The sequence below is a fragment of the Xiphophorus couchianus genome, chromosome 16 (genome assembly GCF_001444195.1).
Source record: "Xiphophorus couchianus chromosome 16, X_couchianus-1.0, whole genome shotgun sequence".
Lineage (NCBI taxonomy): Eukaryota > Metazoa > Chordata > Actinopteri > Cyprinodontiformes > Poeciliidae > Xiphophorus > Xiphophorus couchianus.
Genome location: NC_040243.1, coordinates 12,665,154 through 12,688,096, shown reverse-complemented (window position 1 = coordinate 12,688,096; position 22,943 = coordinate 12,665,154). Strand labels below are relative to the sequence as shown.

General features: G+C 40.3%; 1 protein-coding gene across 3 annotated transcripts; it reads left to right on the top strand.

The window, feature by feature from the left end:
* Positions 1–1,001: 1,001 nt before the first annotated feature.
* Positions 1,002–22,444, top strand: gprc5ba (G protein-coupled receptor, class C, group 5, member Ba). Of its 3 annotated transcripts, XM_028041924.1 has the most exons (5): positions 1,002–1,053; positions 1,293–1,383; positions 15,758–16,784; positions 16,995–17,140; positions 18,381–22,444. In XM_028041924.1, the coding sequence occupies exons 3-5, from the start codon at positions 15,758–15,760 to the stop codon at positions 18,423–18,425; spliced, it is 1,218 nt and encodes a 405-aa protein (XP_027897725.1). In that variant the 5' UTR covers positions 1,002–1,053; positions 1,293–1,383; the 3' UTR covers positions 18,426–22,444. The 3 variants fall into 3 exon arrangements, with proteins under 3 accessions (XP_027897725.1, XP_027897724.1, XP_027897726.1); XM_028041923.1 differs by lacking the exons at positions 1,002–1,053; positions 1,293–1,383 and adding an exon at positions 6,423–7,042; XM_028041925.1 differs by lacking the exons at positions 1,002–1,053; positions 1,293–1,383 and adding an exon at positions 6,424–7,042 and having other exon boundaries at positions 16,995–17,116.
* Positions 22,445–22,943: the final 499 nt, after the last annotated feature.

Here is a 22,943-nt window from a genome sequence, read left to right as displayed (position 1 = left end):
AAGACTGGAGGCTTCTGCTGACTATTTGTGAGTATTCTATTATGTGCCTTATGAATTTTATATAAACATGGGAGGAATAGGACCCTGGAGACAAAGAAATGACTCTGTGCTATTATTTTTAAATCCAGTTGGGGGTAAATGTGCCAGCATACCAACTTGCTCATGATGAAATTTTCATAAAGCCAATATTTAGCAGCTATTCTGTAGCACTTGCTCACAGTCTTAGAGCACAATAGCATGCTAAAATATATTCATTATGTCCATTGCCTCACCTACACCATTCATAAAGATGCATTACATCAGGTCCCACTGAAGTCTAGCCAGATATTCATTTGACTGAACTTCATCTCTCCAAGATAGTGTATGAGTGTCTGGCAAGTTTGTTTAATCTTACCTGACACAAAATCTAAGGGAAACAATAGAGCATTCGACCTGGATGACATAGAAAACAATAATTATATGTAACAAGGTTTTGTTTGAACATTATTATAGTTGTGGAGATCGTCAAAACTGGTTTATTCATTCTTCAAATTAATTTTGTTGAGTCAAAAAGTTATTTTGTTCTGAAATTTACTGGTGTATAGGTTATGTTGTTCTTGACAGTTGGTGGTTACCATAGCAATCAGTAACTGCCAGCTCATCCCCTTATTCTGTTGCCATCTGTGGTATGTGCTTTCTTTACAAGTATTGTATTTTAACATATATCTTAGGCTAATTTAGTCAAATTTATGGTTTCATGTGTAATCTTGCAATGTTTCGATTATATTTTAAGCATCTTTGAAATACATGCAAATATGCTTTGTCTATATTAAAAGTGCTATATCAGTTTGATGTATTTTACTGTTATTATTTTACTTTTATTTATTTTATTTTTAACTGTTATATTGAGTTTTGCGCACTTCAGATACGTTCAATTGTATATCTATGAACTCTTCATTAGGAACCATTTTTCAGCAGTTAGTTTAGATTTATTTATTGTTTTTGTTTTTTTTCATATATAGGGGCAAACGCTGCGGGACCGATGATAACCATCAACTTGATTTTCTCTCTGATGTATGTTTTCATTTTAATTTTTTACCAATTGTGTGATAGTCTTTGAATGTTAAATATTTCCTGTACTAAAAGCGTATATATTTATTTATCTTAAGGATAATATTAGTTATGCAAACTAATGATGTAAATTTATGTCATGTTCGACAATACGATCACACTCAGCTTGCCCCTTTTTCTGTTGCCGTCTGTAACTGTGGGGCAGAAGCTGTTAGACTGATGTATTTATTTTTTCTTGTTAGAATAAGTACCGTGAGCCTGAGTGTGTCTGTTGTGAAGTCAACCTACTGGACCATAGACAAACAGAAAAGACTCGCATATGCACAGATATAGGTAAATAGTTTAATAATATTTAACAGATCAAGTAATGTTTTCACTATTTTCTATGCATGTGTAAATACCAGTGGATGCAAAACAAATAGTGCTGCTTTGACATTTTTTGACATTTACTGTATCACTCATTGGTGTCGAATCCTTTAATATGGTGGCAACACGGGTACTGAATACTACTTGTGAAGCGCTTTGTACTTTAAAGTTACATGCTGGATATGGTTTAGTATCCATTATAGCTGTCATTCATAAATTGTAGTGAAAATTGAAGGTTTCAACTATTTATTTGCACTTATTACAGTTTGTATCACAATAAACCAATGGAACACATGCTTTATTTTGGCACATTTAAAAATCTGCACAGCTGAGTAGTTGTTAGCTTTGTAGTTTCGTAGCAGCAGGGTCCTTTGATTTTAACCAGACTATGAAAAGCTGATCAAAGATGCTTAGCAATTTCTTTATAAGTTATTTATCTATCAACAACTCTTGTTTACTTGTGATAACACTTAGAATTTCTTTTTAAATATTTAGTTATTTTGACCTAAAAAACAAATTTTGTCATGAAAAATTTAAAGTATTTTGACAGCACAATTAATAAATGACTACCTCATTGTTCTGACAAATTGTATTACAAATTGTAAGTTTGCCATCAAAAAACCTCACTGATCACATTAGTGTAATTGTTCATCACCAGATTTCAGAATTAAAGGGCGATTCTCAAAAACATATGAGAACCACAAGTTTTCTTTCTGTAATTCCCTTGTGGCTTTGAGTACACAAAGCTTTTATATATACAGTATATCTGACTTGCTTAGCTGTCTTGAAATGAATAATCAACTCATGATTCAGAGTAAACCACTGTTCAATATTGTGGGACCTAGAGACTGGGCGACAGAGCAGGAAGGCAAATCCTGGTGTTGCCTTTATTCCAATGCCCCCACTTTGACCTTCTGTGGGTTAAACCATGTTTATAGGGCCACTGGGAGACCGAATGAAAATATGGTGCATGGTGACGTTTTTAAAGAAGCCAGACAACACCATGCCTATAGTTGTGAAACTAAAAAGTATGTTTTACTTCTTCAATACAATTTATTGTTTATAGTTTATTTGATTTTCGGGCATCTGGAATTTGCATCATCCTGGCTTCTTCTGTCTTACTGCCTGGAGTCTTGACCTCGACAACTACTGGAGTCTGAACTGAATAGACAGGGTGGCGGATGGGTGAGATTTGGATTATCTCACTTAACTGAATTACCAACATTAAGGGAAAAAGGAAGAGTGTATTTCCTTCTGAGTAGCTGTATGATTATAATAATGGTGATAAATTCTGAATTTCCACAGCAGGAGTTTAAATGAAAAACGTTAAAAAGTCCAAAAAGCCCTTACTATTTTGAATAGTGAACAGCTGGTACCTGAGGGCCGAAGGACAAGTGAGCACTAATAGTAGACAGTGAAAATAAAAACTGTACTTGACACAAAGTAGCAAGTTTCATGGTGACTTATCAGTTTTAGGAAGCACTGTGCAGGACAAAGAACATTTGACAAATTGCTATGGATCCTGAAGCGTTTTAATCCAGTTCCATGGAGTTTTTCTCTGAAGAATGGAAATAGATATGTTGAGAATAAAACAAGGAAGCTTTCAGCTACAACTTCATCTAAAATTGATCGATCTGACAATCCAAAAAGACATTTTCATGTCTCAAATTGGTCACTTTTTATGCGAACAACTGCATTGTGCTGGTGAGAGGTATTATAAAGCAGTTTTTCCTAAATTGTTAAGGCTGAGAAGAACTGGAATATCTGTTGAGATTGTGGATCAGATCAGAGCAAAACAATTCATGAAACTTCCAGTAGAGCTAATGTTTTAAATGTTTCCTCCTAAAAAAGCACTGATATCTCAAACTCACATCGTTTCCATTACAGCTTGAGTAAAGTGGGATACATATATGGAAATAAAGTTACTCTATATAATTAGTCACTCTTCCTGCTAATTTGGACACCTGCATCCTGTCATAGTTAATGCATCCTGTAAGGTCACACGATCTCATTGTGATGCTAGTCACTGGAAACAGATGCAGCGTGCGTGTCTCCATGTCGGCCACCCTGCTGTCACTGCACTGTTTGTTGTGTGGAGGCCAAAAGGAGGCCTTGACGACGAGACGAAGCAACCTCCGGAGAAGGAAGAGGAAAGAAAGGGGGGGGGGAAAGACATACTGCAAATGAATATGAATGGAAAGAGAGAGATTATATATATACAAATATATAGTAGATGAGTCAAAAATAAGCCAGAGCTGCACCGGTGAGCCTGCTGTTCTGGTACAAAAGAAGGTTTAGGAGTAACAGACAATAACTCACAAGGCTGAGCCATAGTTAGTACAGGCTGTCAGTATGGCTATCTTAGTCAGTGACTGAGCCTCGCATGTGATCACTCTGATCCAAGTTACTGTAGAACCTGCTATAAATACTCAGACGTTCTTGTCTAAACTTCAAACAAACAACGAGAACAAGCATTACATATGTGTTCAATTTCTATCTGAACCAGCCAGTTCAAGCAATCAGGTGTGGAATATAGACAAACTAGTATTCCCAGTTCACAGATTAAGTGAATTTCTGAAGCTAAAATACATCACAAACAGCAGCTGAAACCAGATATTTGCAAGCACTCAATGAAAAGACATTTTCTCACTGTCTGGCATTCAGTTCAATTCAGTTCCATTTCCCAAAGCTAAATTAAATGTTGCTACTTATATCATCCAAGTGTCTTCAAAGAGTCATGGGCTGTCAGTCTTGCAGCAAATCTAAAGAAGCCTCTGACTGAAGTCACTGCTGCTGTATGACAGTCTCATGACTGCCACACATGATCGTCATGACATACTAGAGGCATTATTTCACAGTAACATGTCCTGGAGGATATAATCGTCATGAACTGCTAGTCCACCTTTTTTGCTTTTGATGTTTGTATGGTTAGAGACCAAGAAAAGAAACGCATTTGGCACAGATTTGTGTTGCAGTAACTTTTATATTCTGAAAAAGATGGACTAATCACCGTGCAACACATAAAACATGTTCAAAGATTTTCTGCATTCTAGCTTCAAAAGGAAACTGGAAAAAAATTTAAATGCCTTTTTTACTCTCTATTTCTGCAGTCAGTCTTAGCAGAAAGTTGTTGCATCCCACAGTTCATGATAAATCTGTGTAATGATTTCAAAAATAAATTCACCTTCATTTGCAGCAATCTAATATCATGTTGAATATTTTTTGTGAATTCTCTTACTGTAGATGTGGGTAAATTTGGGTTTTGGGTCAGCTGTTTTTTTCCCCTTCTTTTTAAATTAAATCAACACATTAATCATCCATTTACCTTGAGGAGCCCGACTGCTTGTCTTTCCTATTTTAAATGGCAACTAAACAGGAAATCATAGGTTGCTGATTAAAAGTTGCTAGACAGGGTGAGATTTATTTAAAAGGCATTTTACACGTTCTTCAGGCACCGTATATGAGAGTGTTATGTCTAATCTAACTGGGTATCTGAGTAATGCCCATGTGTAGTAATTACATGGTCATAAGCCTCTCAATTACCTTATTACTTTAACTTGATGAGGGATGTTTCTTTGAAATCAATTTACTGTGATTAAATACGTGTGGTTGTTCAATGATTTCCTGTCCCTTTTCACATCTTCCACGGCTCATATAAAGATAATGAGAATGGCAGCACTACCAGTAATATACTGCAAGGGCCTGTCTGCTGATAAGTGAAAGAACCATTAATCTCTCCCAATCCTCCTGTTTCAAGCACTGACCCCTCCTCCACATGGTCCACCTCCACCCCCTCTTCCCATGCTGTCACTCTCTCAGGCTGCACCTGTCACATTAGTCTCACATCCTCAGCTGCCATTCCATATGATACGCCTCCTTCCTGCTCCCAGAGACTATGTGTCACCCCTTTTTGCCTGGATTTATGAGTATGAAAAGGAAACGAGCAGGAAAACAAGAGATTAAAGCTAAAAAAAAAAAAACTGCACGTGTCAAATGTAAGTGTACATATAATCTTCTGCTACAATTGTATGTCCAAAAAGCCAAAATATGGATTAACACTCAATCGGTGGATTAATTGTGATAAAATCCAGCACAAATATCAGCTTCCTGTATAGAAGTGACAACGTTCCTTCTGTTTGTCATGAACTGAAATGGCAGGAAAACGACAACAGATTTGTGCTGTGATAAAGGCAGAACAAGAATCAGAGAGGAGGAGGTGCAGTAGTGGTGGTGGTGATGGTAGGCGGGGGTGGAAGGGGTCACCACTGAAATCCTCCCCGATAAGACGGACTGGAGCAGCTGTGGCAACAAACGTGTGATGAAATCGAGAAATAATAATCCTCGCAGCAGTTTGTTGCTGCGGCAAGACCGCTGAGATAACCAGTGGAAGCACAAAATGTAGGCCTATGTATGCTATTAAAACAATGGAAGGCTTGCATGAAATTGCATTTTTTCGAGGCAAGGATATGAAATATTAATAACGTAAATCAATAATATAAAACTTATGTTAATGTTTGAAAGTCATCATATAATAGTAATAACTTAGAATGAATTAACTCGTATACGACTTACGTTCAAATCTCGCTGAATGTGTAGCTAAATGCAAGAAAATATGTTAGATGCTGCAATGGAACAGAAGCTGTTCACCTTCCAGCAGGACAATAATGCTGCAACACCCGCATAGATCAAAGTATGTGTTGGTGACCCAGTCAAAGTCCACACCTACCCAAATTACACACAGCAAAACTTTAAAAGTGCTGCTCACAGATTTTCTCCACTACTTTGTCTTTATGTAACAAATTGGATTCCAATGAAATCTATTATGAAAAAAGTTCAAGAGTTATGTGTATTTTTGAATGGCTACGGTGGCGTTCGGTGGAAATTCAACAGCGTCCACACTTTATTAGTCTGAAAAACAACAGCTTTAGGAGCTGTCTCGCCGTCTCCAGCTGGGAGGTAACCTATAAGCTGAACACATGCCAGTAAACAAGTCATTTATCAGAGTGAGGCGGTTTAACAGGGAAAGGACAGGGAGAACTCCGCGCTGAGGGTGTGGAGAGATGTCACTTTCCGTGCGTGTGTGCGCTCTTGGCTGCGTGGCGGGATTACCATTACGCACGTTATGCGGAGCGCTGTTTTGGTGATGCGTTCAGTCGGGAGAGGTGCAGCGGGGAGCTGCGAGCGTCAAACCGGAGACTCAGCGGCAGATTCAGCAAAATAACCGGAGAGAGAAGGAGGAGCGGCACGGTTTGTTATGGGGGGAATTTTCACTCATTTTCAATCCCTCTATTCTGGAGAACATGCGCACCGTTAAACAAAGGATTTAGTTTTTTTTTTCTTCTTCTTTGTAAGGATACGGAACCTGTCTTGTATTTTAACCCTGACACACTCTCCGGTTCGGACTTGCATCAATGCTTGTTTTGGCTCTGAGGACCGCGGACACTGGCTGAATCTCCGGGCACTCGTCTGCTTCGGAGTCCATGTGGAGCGGTAGAGGAGCATCAAACGCAGCGAACTGAACTCAGTCCGAAATGTGACATTTTTAAAATAATATTCAGCATCCAATCAAACCTGGCGACTGTGACTCCCTCTTTATACTAGATCACATCTGTTTACATCGATCAAGGTAGGCGCTGAACGTAGAATGCTGATTGATTTAGTCGTGGGGGTGGGGGAGCAATGTGGACATCCGTGCGCCTGGTTTATTTAGAGGTCTGTGTTTTAAATGTCCTGAAGAAGAACTGATTTTATTTGGAATCCGGTTGCTGTGTCGTAAATAAGATAAGAGCCGGATCAGTTGCAGTATTTGGGGGAGAAAAACGGGGATGTCTATGCACCAAATGCATAGGTGTGTGACGCGGAAAAGCTGTATGGACACACATGCTCTTGCTCTTAATGGTGCATTTAACAAAAAAAAAAAAAAAAAAAAAACTCAACACAAATCTGTTTAGAGCTCCAGTAAGATGTTTTTTGCACATTTTTTTCTCACGGAGATAAAGGCGCCTGTGTCTTTTGGCTGCGCCTCCATTTTCATCACACACTAAGGGGGAGGAAAGGGGGTTTCAGGGGTGTCAATCACTTCTCTATTCTCCAGCTTTGAGGTTGGATACCATTCCCTATTTTTGGATCACACACAGTCACGCACCTCAATAACAATGGCTCATAGCTGCTGCTGTCCCCCCACCCCCTCAAACAAACACACTCTTCTGGAACCCCCAGGGACCCTCCCATGTGGCCTTTATTGTTAAACGAGATGGGGGGGTGAAGAGAAAAGGAAAGAAAAGAAAAAAATAGCTTACTCTAAATGTTTGATTGCCTTTAGCTGCTTTTGCAGGTCAGCTAAAACCAAAAGGGAGACACCTTGGGATGTGTTCCTCCCAGCTCTGCACATAAGAGTCTAATTTGACTGAGGCATTTTGTATGGAAATGGATGTTAGACTTTCTGTAGGTCAATATATGACATAGGAGCCTGTTGTCAGTGCAGGATTTGCTCTCCAAAAGCTCCGAGGCCTTTTAAAAAAAATTTTCACATTTTTTTTTACAGTGTTCTGTTTCCCCTCATGAATCAATATTCAGCTGAGTGGAGCTGTTTATTCTCAGACTGTGCATTCATCAGTTAGTTAGCCCCTCTTGGGAAAAGATGACACGACCATGTCCTCTGGGCTGAAGCCATATGTACCCATATGAAGAGCAGCTTACTACACAGTGTATTCATTCTCCCTTTTTGCAACGTTAAACTTTCATGTACAAATGCACCATAAATGTTTCCATCATGGTCTCATGTTAAAAGCAAGGTGCATATAGAGTCTTAAGGAATTGGATCAGGAGGTTTTCACCAAGAGAGAACAAATGGGCAGATTTCTTATAGATCTAAGCTGTGAAGATTGAATGATTATCTCTATATATTATTGGGTTTTATATGTGATAACTCAAGGTAATGTATCAGATATCCACAAAGTGGTAAAAAAAATAATGCATGCTTTTTAAATTTATTTATTTTATAGAAATTGTTGTGCCGTGCATATGCACTCAGCCTTAAGAGTCAAGAATCTTTTTTAGCTTCAATTTCAGCTGTAACTTGTTTGTGTCGGTCATTACCAACTTTGGACATATAGAGACAAGTTCTGGCACATTTTTGTGCAAAATACTGTAGATCAGTCAGACTGGTTAAAGAGTGTCACAAAATGAACATGAACTTAAAAGTCCTGTCGCTATCCTCTTCCATCCATTTACAAACACAATTTCTGACTGGCTTCCTTTCAACAAACCAGATTTGTGGATGCAATGTCAATATATTCTTCCGTATGAGCTATGGATCTCTGCAGCTCCTCCAAGGTTATCTATTTCTGCATTTCACTGCATGTAGAGCTGAAACTCTTTTGGGGTTGGTCTTCAACAGCTTTGCACTGAAATCTCAAATTAGCTCAAGTTATGTCCGATTGGACTTAATACATATGAGAATATACATTTTTAACTCTTGTCACATATTCCCAGTGGATTTAAGTCTGGACATGGACTAGGCTATAATCTATACCCTTTCATTGTATCTCTGGCTATAATTTCAGAGCTGTTGTTCTGCTGGAAGGTAAACCTATGCCTTAGTGTCAGGTTTTCTGCGATCTCTAATAAGTACGATAGTCCTATTTGTTTGGCTCAATCCGTCTTCACAGCTTTCTTGTCAGTGCTGACTAAAAGCACTTCCACAGTGAGCTTGTTTCATTGTAAGCATAGTATGTGCTGGGTGATGTGTTGTGTTAACTTTCTGCCACACTAAATATTTTGTGTTTTGGGCCAAAAAATTTTATTTTGGTCTCATTTGATTCCTTCTTTCACATGTATGCTCGTCCAACAGAAAGACTGTGGCAAAATGTAAATTGAACTTCTGATGATTTTATTTTAACAATGGCTTCCTTCTTGGCCATAATCTGTAAAGATTATCTTAACTGACCTCTGGATCTCTGCGGCTTCACCAGAGTTACCAAGAGTCTATCAACTGATTCTTTTATTAATGCTCTTCTTGCCTGTCAGTTTAGATGGACATCTGTGTCTTTGTAGGTTTGCAGTTTTACATTTTCAAATGATGGATTGAACAGAGCTGTCTGAGTTGTTCAGAGCTTGAAATATATATAATATATATATATAATATATTTATAACCTAACCCTGTTTTAAACCTCTCCATGCTATAATTCAACGTGTTCAGTAATGAAACTAGCCTTTATAAAACATCTGTATTTATTGTGAGATAAAATTACACACAGTGACTTCTGAAGGTGATTGACTGACTAGGGGAATCGGAGCACATGCTTAGGATTTGTATTTATATATATAATTAGGAAAACATTTATAACTTTTCATAAAATTACAATAAACAGCATTCATGGATTATAAAGGAACCTGATGTGTAAAATGTCCCTTTTGTAAGGAACTGCTTGTATATGTGCGTTTATAAGGTCAGGTTGTGTTGGAACTTCGCTGCTTCATCTCTCATGTATGCATTTGTGTTCATGCCCCCACTCCCTCTTCCAACACACATACACACGCATGCGCACCCATGTACACCAACACATGCACGCCCACCCCTGTACACGCACCCCCACACACACACCCTCATGCTCACGGCAAGTGGCTCACTCCAATTCCTCCTCTGAGCATCCGGCTGTTCCTCGCTCCTCCTGCTCCTCCTGCTCCTCTGATCACTATCGTGCTCTCAAACCCAATCTGATCCCCTCCCACCCCCCGCCACCAGCCCACCACTCATCCTCTTTCCGGATGTCAATCTATAATTGAAGATGCTTAATCATATTGCAGTGAAGCAGAACACATGACACCGGAGCTGTGCATGCTCAGGATACACTTTTTTGCGTGCCATCACATCCGACCAGTCATCCCATACTGTATCTGTTATGATGATAGAAGAGGAGGGAGGGGGTGAGAGGGTGGACGTGTAACACTGGCTCTGCTAATTGCGAAGTCAATTAGCATATGGTCTTGCTGTAAGCCCAGTCACATGATAATGAGGCATAATTAGGGGGACCAGGGATCTTTGAGGAGGCAGGGGATGAATATGTGCACTGACAGTTTCCATAAAATGGCTCCCAAGAGGTTGGAAATATCTCATTCTTTTTAAGAGTGCATTTAATCATCTGTTGCTTTTCTCCTTTCAGATTTTTTTTTTTTTACTGAACCTTATTTTCCAAGCTCCTTCTACATTTAAAAGCAGCTTTGCATCCAAATGTTACAAAACTCAGCAATTATGTCTTGGTAAAAAAAGAAAAAAATCCGTGGGAAAGGTCCACAATTGCTCACACCTACATTCAGTTTAAAAGCACCAGTTAACCAAGTGAGCATATTTTGGGAATGTGGGAGGAAACAGTAGTACTCAGAGGAAACCTACGCATGCAGAGAGTAAAACTGCACATGAGATTGGAGCCTGGAACAATCGGCAGCCTAAACTTCTGTATCAAGAACTCATCTGTTTTCATTTAGCTTAAGATTATTAAAAGTACAATTATGCATCTTTAGGGCACCTGTCCAGGGCATAAAAACAAAAGATAACTTCCTTCAACAGGCAGAATCATTAAAAGGTCCCCACTCTCCAAAAGTAGCTAATGTGTACTGCAGAAAATTATTTGGAGAAACCCCCAGAAAGATTATAATGGAAGCCTGGGAGTTATTACATACACTGTAGATACTGCTCTTCATTTAATGAATCATTTTGGAGCAATTAGCAGGGAACATTTATTAAATTGGTTTAAGTAAATTAGACATTTTTTTATAATTAATCATCCCTCAATGGCTGTTTCACTTAGAAGGCAAACTAGACATGCTTTTTTGAATGGTGATTCAGAGGCAGTAAACACAACTTCACTCCTGGAAGAAGTCAAAAAAGCTTAGCACAAAACTAATGGTCTGATTTTATTCATGATTAATTTGTGAGCTAATAACTCGGCCCTACATCTGAGTAAGTGGCCGTCTGGTCGAATACTTGCACATTTTTAGAAACTCTGATATTTTGTGTGTTGCTGAAATAATCTGGCCAAAACTGCTGCAGAACAGAAAGACACGAAGCAAGTTGTTAAAATGCAATAATCGTTCTGATCGTTACCACACTAATTAGACAGCATCTGGCTGTGTGTTGCGTCTGATAATTATAGGAGTCTGTAATTGTTCTGGACCGCTTGACTCATCGCCTCCCCACCCAACCCCCCATCCTTCTCTGTCCAGCCTGGAGCTCGTCTGAATGACTGCAGTGCTGCACATTTGTCCTCTCACGCCTGTATTCCTGCTCAGTGCTGCAAAGAATGCATGGTGCATTCGCATCACAATGGGGATTTGTGTTTCAACCATGCATGTTGTCCTCATGAGGACATGTAATGCATACAACCAAACCTGCAGCATGCCAACAGAGGCATGTTGGACATGCATGCAGCACGCATGCAAGCTTGCAACCTTGTGAGGTGCAGAATAAAGGAGCTCAGTGCCGCCTGGCTGTTTGCACTTGCAGCAGAACTGGCTGGAGCTGGATCGTTCCTGAATTACATAAGAAAAAGAACGAATAAAGACAAGTGGAAGGAAGTAGAGGAGGAGGAAGGACCACAAGGATCTAAGATGGAAGAAAGGGGAAGATGAAGAGTGTTCAGAGGTCTTTTTTTTAAATGAGCAGTGTTTTGAAGGAGGAGGGGCACGGAAGTCTAGCAGAACAGAGAATTTGAAATGGAGAACAGAAATGGCTACAGAAAGGAACATGTATGGCGAGGCAGAAGGCCATCTAGGATGAGCAGACTATATCATCCTTCCTTTTCACATGACTCACTAATATGAAAGAAATATGAGGACTTAAGTAGCATATGTGCTGCATGTGCATGTCACGCTTAACGTGGGATTTTACACACGCATGTGCAGCTGATGGCGTTCATGTGACCACGCGTGTGTGTGGCCTGTGGTGGCTTCCGGCTCACAGGTTCTGCCAAGTCCCACTCAAAAAGCAGCCAGTGCAACCATCTGTGCGAGAGGGAGTGATGGGGCAGGAGGACGAGTGAGTGGAAAAGCCACTAGTGTACAGGACACAAGCCTCCGCCTCTAGTTGTGCATCTGTCTTGACTACGTGGCTTTATTGCCTCTGTCATTGGAGCGAGACAAAGAAGGTGATGAAGATACAATAAGGAAGGAGTGAGCTTTTTCCCCATTTCTGCCCTTTGCGGCTCTATCTCTGTAATTTAGAGACAAGACTAATCAGATGTGATGTGCCACATTTATGTATAAATTTTGTTGTGCATAAATCTGTGCTTAAAAGCTTTGACTGATGATGGATTAATAATAAGTGGTTTCGAGTTGATGCAGTATTGCAGAAAGATGACAGAAGGAAAAGGGGGAGTTTTGAACCTTAAATGATAATCATGTACACAAATACATGCATGCAACTTGCACTGTTAGGCCTGCTTCCTGGGAAGTTCACTTGAAAACAACAGCTGCCTGTTCAAAATAGATGTAGGGGCGCAAATAGCTAAAGCTTATAAATAAATATGGAGGAGTTGAAGTGCAGTGGAAGTAATAAAGAACAATTTCAGTGAAGCCATTAAGTCAAAAAGTAGAAATCTAATCTTCGAACCAGTTTTTTAAATTTTTTTTCCAATTGTGGATATGCATTTCAAAAATACAATATGGTTTCATGATTTGACCACAGTAGATATGTAGAGACGCTCGCCATGCCACCACTGGTATCTGGTATCTGTGATCAACACCCAGAAGAATGTACCAGTAAAGATGTTAGTTCTCATTGACTAAATGGATTGTTCAAGGTAAAAACAACAATGATGCCTTATTATTGATTAATTATTTCTAAGCACGGGATTTTTTTCACATAGAAATATAATAAAGTATAAGTTTAAATTCTTCTACAATTTGTCTTGTAAGACCATGAGTGATTCATTTAATTTAACCTTTATTGCACGTTACTAGGCATACTACATTTACAACTGGCTTACAGTTTCTTGTAGTTTAGTAAATCAACCAATCACATGCAATGCATTTAGGCATCTGGATGTGGTGAAGATTTTTAAAACCCAGCATCTGGATGAGAGAGAAAGCAGATTTAATGAATGTGGCATGGCTGTTGGTGCCAGACAGGCTGGTTCGAATGCTTCATAAACTGCTTGTCTGCTGGGGTTGCCAGGCACAACCGTGTTTTGGGTTTCCATAGAATGGTCTGGAAGAGAGGAAAATATCTAGAAAACAGCAGGTGGCCTTGTGGGTGTCAAGCGAAGAAGAGAATGGACAGAGTGGAAATGTAAGTGTAGCTCAAAGAACCACCGATTACAACCAAGTCAGAATCACATCTATGAATTCACAACATGTAAAAATAGATGGGCAACAGGAGCAGAAGAGCAAACCCATTTTGCTAAAAAAAAGGAAATGTGGGCTAAATTTATACATTATTACTTGATTTATAGAATAACAGATAAAAAACACTGGGTGGCCAAATGAGTCTAAACTGTAGCTGAACCATTCAGATGGTACGTTCAGAGCTTGGGGGGTAAACAACATGTAAGAATTCATCCATTTTGTTGTGTATCAACAGTTCGGGCCAGTGGTGGCGGTATAATGGTGTAGTGGATATTTGTTTTGCAAACTTTGGGCCCCTTGTTACCAACTAACCATTCTTTAGACATCATTAAATATCTCAAAGAGGTTTCTTGAACATGGTGGTGTGCTCACTGTACTCTGTGTCCTTCAACTTGGTCACATCTTAATGGAAAGAGAAATTCCCATAATTGGTGTGAAGCCAAGAAATCTGCAGCAACTGTAAATGGTTTGTGCTTGCATGGCACTTTCCAGAGCATCACACTGCATTCAGTCACGTACACATTCACACACTGATTGTGCCACTCAGGGCAGAGCAAGGCACATGAAAGGCAGGTGAATGATGCAAAGAACAGGGATAGACCCGGCAATCCACAGATTGTGGGACGAACTCCTACCACTATCGCTGTCCTTTGTGATGCCATCATATCCATAGGGTCAAAAATCTCTGACACATTGATAAAACATCGATATACCTTGAAGAATTGAGTCAGACCTGAAGGCAAAAGTGAGTCCAACCCAAAATTATCAAAATATACTTCATGTAGAGGCTGGTATTGCACAGATATTTGTTTCACCTGTGGTTTTGTAATTTTGGGGTTTGTCTTCTTCTTGCAGTCTCTCCATTATAGCAAAGTAATAGTCTGTATAAGTCACATGCAGGCCTGCATGTGACCAGACTGTTTATTTGATCCTGAAACCCCCCAGCAGTCTGCCTGCGTAACCCACTCTGACTCACTGACACTGGGAGTGGGAATATGAAGCTCAGGATATCCAGTGTCCTTTGTGTGGTATGCAAATACTGCAGTAGTCTATTTGTGGATTACATTTCTCATGTCAAAGTTACATCTCCCTGAAACAAACAATTGAAAGTTTATCTACAAGCATAGAAAAGAGCAGAAAATACTTTTTGAAAGCTGACTGTTTAGCTCAGAATGCCAGGACACTTTGTGACAGCAACCTGCCAAGAGGATATGTTCATCTGTCTGGTGTTGTGGTGCTGTTCAACACACATCAGCCTTCTACAAAACACACAGTGTGTCAGGTGCGACGACAGCACAGATCTTTTCTACAACTCCAACAATTAAATGGAAAAACTCAGTATGTGTGTGAATGTGTGTGGTAAGAACAATAATCCTGACAGAGGGCAAAATGGTAGATGGACAGCACTGATATTGCACACTTCAAAAAGTACTAACAAGTACTTGTATTTTTGCTCCAGGTGAGATGTTCTTGTGTGTAGTGCATTATGCAGCGTCTCACACCTTGCAAGAAGCCTGATAGTGAGTCACAATCTTTTCAGTGTATCTGTATTTTTTCATGGAAATATTCATGAAGTTGCAGCTCTTGTTTTCCCAGTGTTGTAGCTGCTCAGACTCAAGTCTTACATGGTGAACAGGCTGAAGCCAGGAGATCTGAGCTCCGCTTGCACTCTAAGAGTTGCTATTTTTGCCTAAAGTTGTAGAAATATTTTAAAAGAAAAATGGCCACAACCTTCCACCGGTGAAACAGAATACATAGTTGGTTTGTGTGTTCAGAGAAGCTTTAGTCATTCACCCAGCATAAACTTTGGTCCTTTGTTCCATTTCTAAAACGCAGCAGAAGCCAATTGTCTGCTTTGTTTCAAGGACAGACGATTGCTGTGGGAATGACTGACGGCTCAGCTATAATGGCTCACCAACTTTTGTGACTCATGACCCTTTTCCTGTCTCCACTTTCTGCCCTCATGCTCTGCATCATCTTCCTGTTCACCTCTCAAAGATGGCGTTCCCACCTGTGGTCCTCCTGCTGCTGGCTGTTACTCATCATGCCCACGGTCAGAATCCGGCCGACTCCGAGGCTCTCCCAAGAGGCTGCGGCTGGGGTCTCGTGCGACCCTACACTCTCCTGTGCGACCTGGAATCCATCTGGGGTGTAGCTGTCGAATCTGTGGCTGCTGGTGGAACACTGGCGGCCATCCTACTCTCTCTGGTCCTGCTGTGTCGTCTGCGCCACATCAGTGAAGCAGAGAAGCGCAGTGGCGTAGGGCCCATTCTCCTCCTGCTCCTTGGGATACTTGGCTTGTTCGGCCTCAGTTTTGCCTACCTGATCGAGCAGGATGAGTCTCTCTGTCTGATCCGTAGGGCTTTGTGGGGTCTCCTTTTCGCTGTCTGCTTCTCCTGCCTGTTGGTTCAGGGGGTCCGTCTGCGCAGGCTTGGCCGAGAACGGCGAAGCCCCGGCGGATGTGCTCTAACAGGTCTGGCATTAGGTCTGAGTGCCGTGCAGGGCATCATTGCCGCTGAGTGGCTACTTCTGACCGTACTGAGGGAAGGTAGAGCAGCCTGTCAGTACATGCCTTTGGACTTCTCATTAGCCTGCAGCTATGTACTAGCTCTGCTTCTCGCTGCCCTTACTGCCGCCTCCTTGGCCCTGTGTGGAAAAACACGTCAGTGGCGCTGCAATGCTGTCTGGCTGCTGGTGACATGCCTGCTGTCATTGCTGCTGTGGGTGGCCTGGGTGGGCTTCTACCTGTATGGTAACGACTGGCTCGGCAGGTCCCCAGAGTGGAACGACCCCGCACTGGCGATAGCTTTGGTGGCTCAGGGCTGGCTCCTGCTGATCTTCCATGCTATTCCCGAATCCCACATCTGCTTGAGACCCCCACCACAACCCACTGCCCCAGACTACTTTGACACATCCCAGAACTCAACACGGATGAGGGAGACGAGCTTTGATGAAGACATCCCTTTGTCTCACCGGCAGTTTGTGGAGAACCAGGGCTATGGATACAACGACGAGAACACAGCAGGTACACTACCGTTCAATATTCTAGAGAGCATCATTTGTGTGGGCAGCTTGTAGGACGAATGTAGGCCAAAGTGAAAAATGAAACTCCAGGAAAGGTTTGCCTGAGAGCCTAGAAATAGGTGTTGGAGGAAAATTTCTGTTGCGTAGGAAGTGTTTCAGGAGGGAAAGCAAAGTGATGAGTCAAAATGAGTAATCTGTGTTCCCCTCTTAGGCTTGAGGAGTGGTGGCAATGCCGGCCAACATAACAGTAACACGGGTGCCAGGCCCAGTGCTCCCTTCCGCAGCAATGTCTACCAGCCCACAGAGATGACCATGATCCTGAACGGGGGAGCGGTGAGTACATCTTCCCAGTCACAGGTACACGCCGCTTACACGCCGCTGTTACACTCCATCATGCCGACCAGACTGCATGTACGTTAGTTCCTTATGGATCATGCGTCATTGCACAAGGAAAGAGAGGTGTGTGCCTGCATGCTCATGTCTCTGCAAATGCATGGACTGGTTTGGTCGCTCATCACTCAAACTCACAAAGTATTTGTGTGAGTGATTGTGAGGGAGCCTCAGTGTCTTTAACTTGCCCATAAATTTTATTCATTTGTTGAGTGATACAACTGCCTGCTGGACTGTAACGTCAAGAGGAGTGTACATCCTGGCTGGCAGAGGATGACCACTTTCATAGATGATTTTACGTTTAGTCCAAAATTATTCAAACCCTGGCAGGTTCAGGTTCAGAGAAATCTTTATAAATTTTTTTAATGCGTTTGTTTTTATTTGAAGTAATATTCAAATTTGGATTTGTCCAGTCAGAGAGCAGATTTAATTTTTGACAAAGAATCTGTGGTAGGAGCTAAAGATTAGGGTGATGGCAAGGAGCCCTTCCAATCTCAAAGACTTGGAGCTCATCACCAAAGATAAATTGTCAAAACACCAGTGGAAATAATACAAAAAGTCGGTTCACAGCTACAAGAAGAATTTGATAGCTAAGGGTCTGAGAACTTTCACAAGCAATATTTTTGACAAAATGTATACAACACTGCTTTAAATTTTTTGACATTTAAACTCCTTCTGTTTTGCTTATTCTTTGAGAAATACCCATCTTATTTCCTATCAGAAACCAAGTTCTTAGTTGGCAAAAATAATTTAAAATCCAAATCTGCCAGTGGTTTGAATAATTTGGGATTTAACTATAGGTTCCCTACACAACAGCGCTATAACTGAAATCCTACATCAGTAGCCTAACTATTGTTTAACTAGTTTGCATAATATTACTAATTAATGCATTAGGATTACTGATTTTACTGATTTAACCTGCTTTGCATTAAGGAATATAAATTCATGTTTGCTAACAAATATTTTATGAGGTGCAAAAAAGAAGAAAGAAAATCACTTAAATTTATGATAAATTCAAAATCAAAGATTACATTCAACAAGCCTTTAGTTAAACCCAAATATTCTTTAGTCTTTGGCAAAGTTCCTGTCTAAAACTTTAAGCTAGTGTAACGAACCAGGGGAAATATAGCATTTAGCAAAACATATTTGACTACATGATGTTTCTAGGCTGTTTATCATTTACACGCCAATTTCATTTCATCCACAGGTGCCCTCTGCCCCTCCCACTTACACTGGCAGGCAGCTGTGGTGAACAAGAGGAAAGACGATGTTTGATGGAAAATGGCGAGAAGAAGAGGACGGAGGGAGGAAGGGGTCCAGGACTGTCTGGGTGGGGCAGGCATCTAGTTGGACTGGACTTTAGGCTTGTGTGCCTGCAGGGCCCTTTCATGTACAGACTTTATCACTGACTGTGTGCCAAACAATTATGGAATGAATGTGAGTGAGACTGAGAGAGGGTCGCATATGGAGGACAGAGCTAAAACTTTTCTAGTCAATAAGTATTTATGGAAGAGTTGCAAAACGTGAACTGAAATGTGTCCAGTATGATAGTGGCCAAACAGAACTCACAATATTATCGGAAATTATTATTATTATTATTATTATTATTATTATTATTATTATTACAATACATTATCTCTCTTTTTTGGTATGATTGGTTCCGTTGACACTCCAGCACTGCAGGCATCTTTGAAAACTGTGAAAGCAAACTTCGTCCTGTTCTAGCTCTTATCCTGTCAGGTGCAATGTTTTTCTGCTTTACGGTGCTGGCATTGAAGCGGAAACCTTTAACTCTGTCCTCCATCCATTCACACTGTAAGGGTTGAGCCAGAGTGCCGCTCTCTTAAAAACAAGTCACCCTCTGTTGGTGTCTATATACGGGAATGAGTGTGTTTGTGTGATCTGTACAGCTCTCACACTCCAAACCCTCCTTCTCCTCCTCCTTTGGACTGTTAGCCCTGGCCTTTTCCCCTCCTCTTCCCTGCACTGTCTGTGACTACAACACATAACTCTCCTCACCTTGCGTCATCATCCCACTTGCATGGACACATTGCGAATACAAACTGTGAAGCCTGAATATAAAGGGGACAGTTACATGAAGTGAGCACAGACATGACAAAAGTAAATCTGGAGGGCCTTACCCATCATGCTGCTATTGAACCGCTACTAGAGATTTTTAAAAAAAGCAGAGCGGCTCGTGATTGGACAAGGAAGGCGTCAGTCGTCAGCAGGGGAGGTGCAGCTTTGGGAATCTGGGTCAGACTTCTGCACTCTCCACGCATCTCCGGTGGCCAGTGGCGGATGGAAGCAGCCAGGAGAAACCGTCACATTAGATCAGCAGGAAGCGGAGCGAGGAAATGAATCGGCCTCTTGCTCCCGGTTCCTCTGTCTGTGTTTGTGTGCATACTGTATGTGAGTTTTGTGATTTCGTGAGGGCTCACAAGTTGTTTTCTGGTGCTAAAATTCTTTGCAGTGAGGTATAGAAATGACAGGAACAACGCCGGTGTGGATCCACTCGTCAAAGAACAAGTGACAGACTATATTTAGAGCTGTTTCTGCTGTGTGGAGATCTTATGGAGTCTCAGAGAGATCAGGTTTACACTGTGTGGTGGAAAGAAGAGGATCAAATGCAGAAGAAGATGCAGGAGGGGGCATATAGAGAGGGATGGTGTTGAGGCCAGATCTTCTTCAGTCACTCTCAAATCTATATGAGAAAACAGCCTTCCAGTCTCTATGTGTGCATGATGTGGGAGCCTCTCCTCCTCCTCCTCTTCCTCCTCCTCACTTTCTCCCAGTCTCTCATAGCTTAAGTCCCTATGCCAAGAAGAACTCCATGTTTCACTGGAGTCTCTGTTTTACACGCTTTCCCTACATCATGACACCAGCTCTGTTTCACCTGAGAAACTGTGTACATACTGTAGTAGTGCTGTAATGCTTTGTTTGCTCGTTTACATTTTTTTCTCCTTTTTATTTTAATGATAGGCTGAGTTTAGACATGGGTCATGCACTGGAGAACTGATTTTAATTTGGATTAACTTGCTTGCTTTGTGTTCATGCTCTGCCTTGTTTTCATATGCTTTTATTTTTCTCTTGTTGGTGTCTTTAATTTTTTTCTTTTAGCTAGAGTTTTGAAAATGTTTTTGCCAACGCTAGATGTGCTTTTATTTTTTTCCTTTTGGACTATTGTTCATGAATATTTGCAATTCATTTAAAGGGATTTATGTTGGTTGCACCTACTGATCGCTGTTTTTATTTTCAGAAAAAAATGACAATAGCTGTGAATAACTTTGGCACTTCATGCAGTAAACAAAGACTATTTTTATGAAACTTAGAGCAGAGCAGGATGGGTCGACCACACTAAATAATACAGTCCCTTGCAGAAGTATTTTTATTCCCTGAACATTTTTCACAGTTAGTCAAAATGTAACCGTAAACTTAAAACATATTTTATTGTCAAATCACAGCATATGACTGACCAACATAAAGCAAAGACAACTGAGATGGGGAAAGATAAATGTTATTAATTATATATTTATGAAAGATTTTCAAAAACTGTAAATAGTGGCATGCATTTGCATACTTGAGTCAGGGTCGGGTTAGTCTATTGGAGCCTCTACGATTTTCCTCCAGTATTCTATTTCCACATAATGATATAGTGCTGTGTTTCACAGTGGAGATGGTGTGTTCAAGGTGATGTCCAGTATTAGTTTTCCGCTATATTCAGCATTTTCCATGTAGGCTTAAAATCCCTATTTTGGTCTAATCTCTTCTGATAAGATTAAATGAATTTTTTTCTTGTCAATTAAAGGCCAACAAATTCTGTCACCTGAGTTGAGGATCTCTGCAGCACCTCCAGAGTAACATACTGTATATGGTATTATTTAAAAACCTATGATTGATCATTGATCTGTCTGGTGCATTCATGTTGTGAGACCTTCATAAAACAGCTGGTCTTATATTCATTTTAAATTGGACTCTATTTTAATTTGGTGGATTCTGCACTGAACCTTTTTAGGGAGGACTAAATACAAATGTATGCGACATCTTTCTGAATTTTATTTGTAAAATAATTTGAAAGCCAAGCATCAATTTCCTTTACTTTACAACTAAGCACTACTTTGTGTTTGTCTGTTAGATAAAATCCCAAAGGGAATACATAAATGTTTGTGGTTGTAATGTGAAAGTTCAGGGAGTATAAATAATTTTGCAAGGCACTGTAAGATCACCAAAAGCCATGGTAATGATATCTGAACTTGCATCAGCCCTGAGCTAAGAAAAGTTGGGGGGGTTAGCCCCTGACTGCTGCTGTACGTTTATGTCTCAAACTATGGCTACTCTAAAACAGGACGACTACTTGCAGGCCAGCTTCATACCCAGACACAGCTTGTCCTCTCAGCCTGAGCCGTGTCTGGGCCAATCCTGGTCAGAAACAGATCAGTGCAAGGAGAAGAGTCCTCAGGGGTTTTCATGGTCACCAGTACATTTCTCACAATCGAGGAGGGATGTTTGAGTTCTCATGATGTTTTCACTCGGTGTGGACTACAAAAAAAAGGAAGAATAACAACATGTTGTGACTTTGTAGATTTTGCACTCGTCAACTACCTATCTGTGCATGCTTAATCACCATTTCTACATATAAGATCTTTCTCAGACGTACTTTTCAATACTAACTATTTATGTAACGGTCATGTGACAGCAATCATACTTTCAGTGTATATCAGAAGACACACTTAATGTCTGTGCTTTGGAAAACACAAAAGCAAGCTGCTTGTTGTGAAGTAAAGAGATTAAAATCAGAGGTCGGTCCAACATAGAGTGATTCCCAATGAAGGAAACAACATGCCATCTTCAGTGGACCTAAGAATACTTTCCTCTGCTTGGGTTTGAAGACTTAAAGGTTTTTAAAAAAGAGAATCGTCTGACTGATATTGTCTCTGTGTTACAAATCAAGTAGACTGTGGTGAAATTTGCACAAAACTTCTATGTTGAGTTTGTTGTCCCTGGGCAGCCTATCTGAACAACACCCCACCCTCCTGGGCTTTCCTCTCCCGATTCTTCTTGCCTTCAGACTGTTCTAGCAGGGCAGCTGACAGGGGCAATATTGGTTTTCACAGCTATGACTGTGCAGTGATGAGGCATGCATATGTATAGAAACTTGATTTCTTGATTAGAAAAAAAAAGAGAAAAAAAAAGTAAAACAGTTAACTCCGTTGTTTCTGTAACCGATTCAGGACGAAAAAAGTTCAATAAAAGTGTCATGTTTGTAGTGAACTTTTACCTGAATATGGTGTTTTATTCTTGTAAATTGTAATTGTTTTGAAAAGTGTAAAAGAAGAAAAGCCAAGTTAATGTTGAACATTGGGAGGAAAGTAAAAATTGCAGTTTTTTTTAAAGAAACCTAAACTATTAAAAGGTGATTTAAAAAAGAAAGTAACATTGTCTATCTTTGTGGATACAGTTTATAAAGCTAATCCTGTTGTTTCATAAAAGTGTATACACATTTTTAAAAGGAGTATGACTTTTTTGTAAAATAAGTTTGGCTTATTACTTTATGTTTTGAATTATTTTCAGCTCCTAGTTGCGATGCATATGTAGCATCTTGATGTCCAAAAAGCTTTAAAATAAATCCATTGTTCACTGCAGTAGCAGAAGATCACACTAAAAAAAACTAGTCTGTAAAAACATACATGACCAGGATTTTGGCAACTGATGCAGAATCATTTTGCATTGGACTGAACCCAAATTTTCAACCAAACTGAAAGATGCTTGT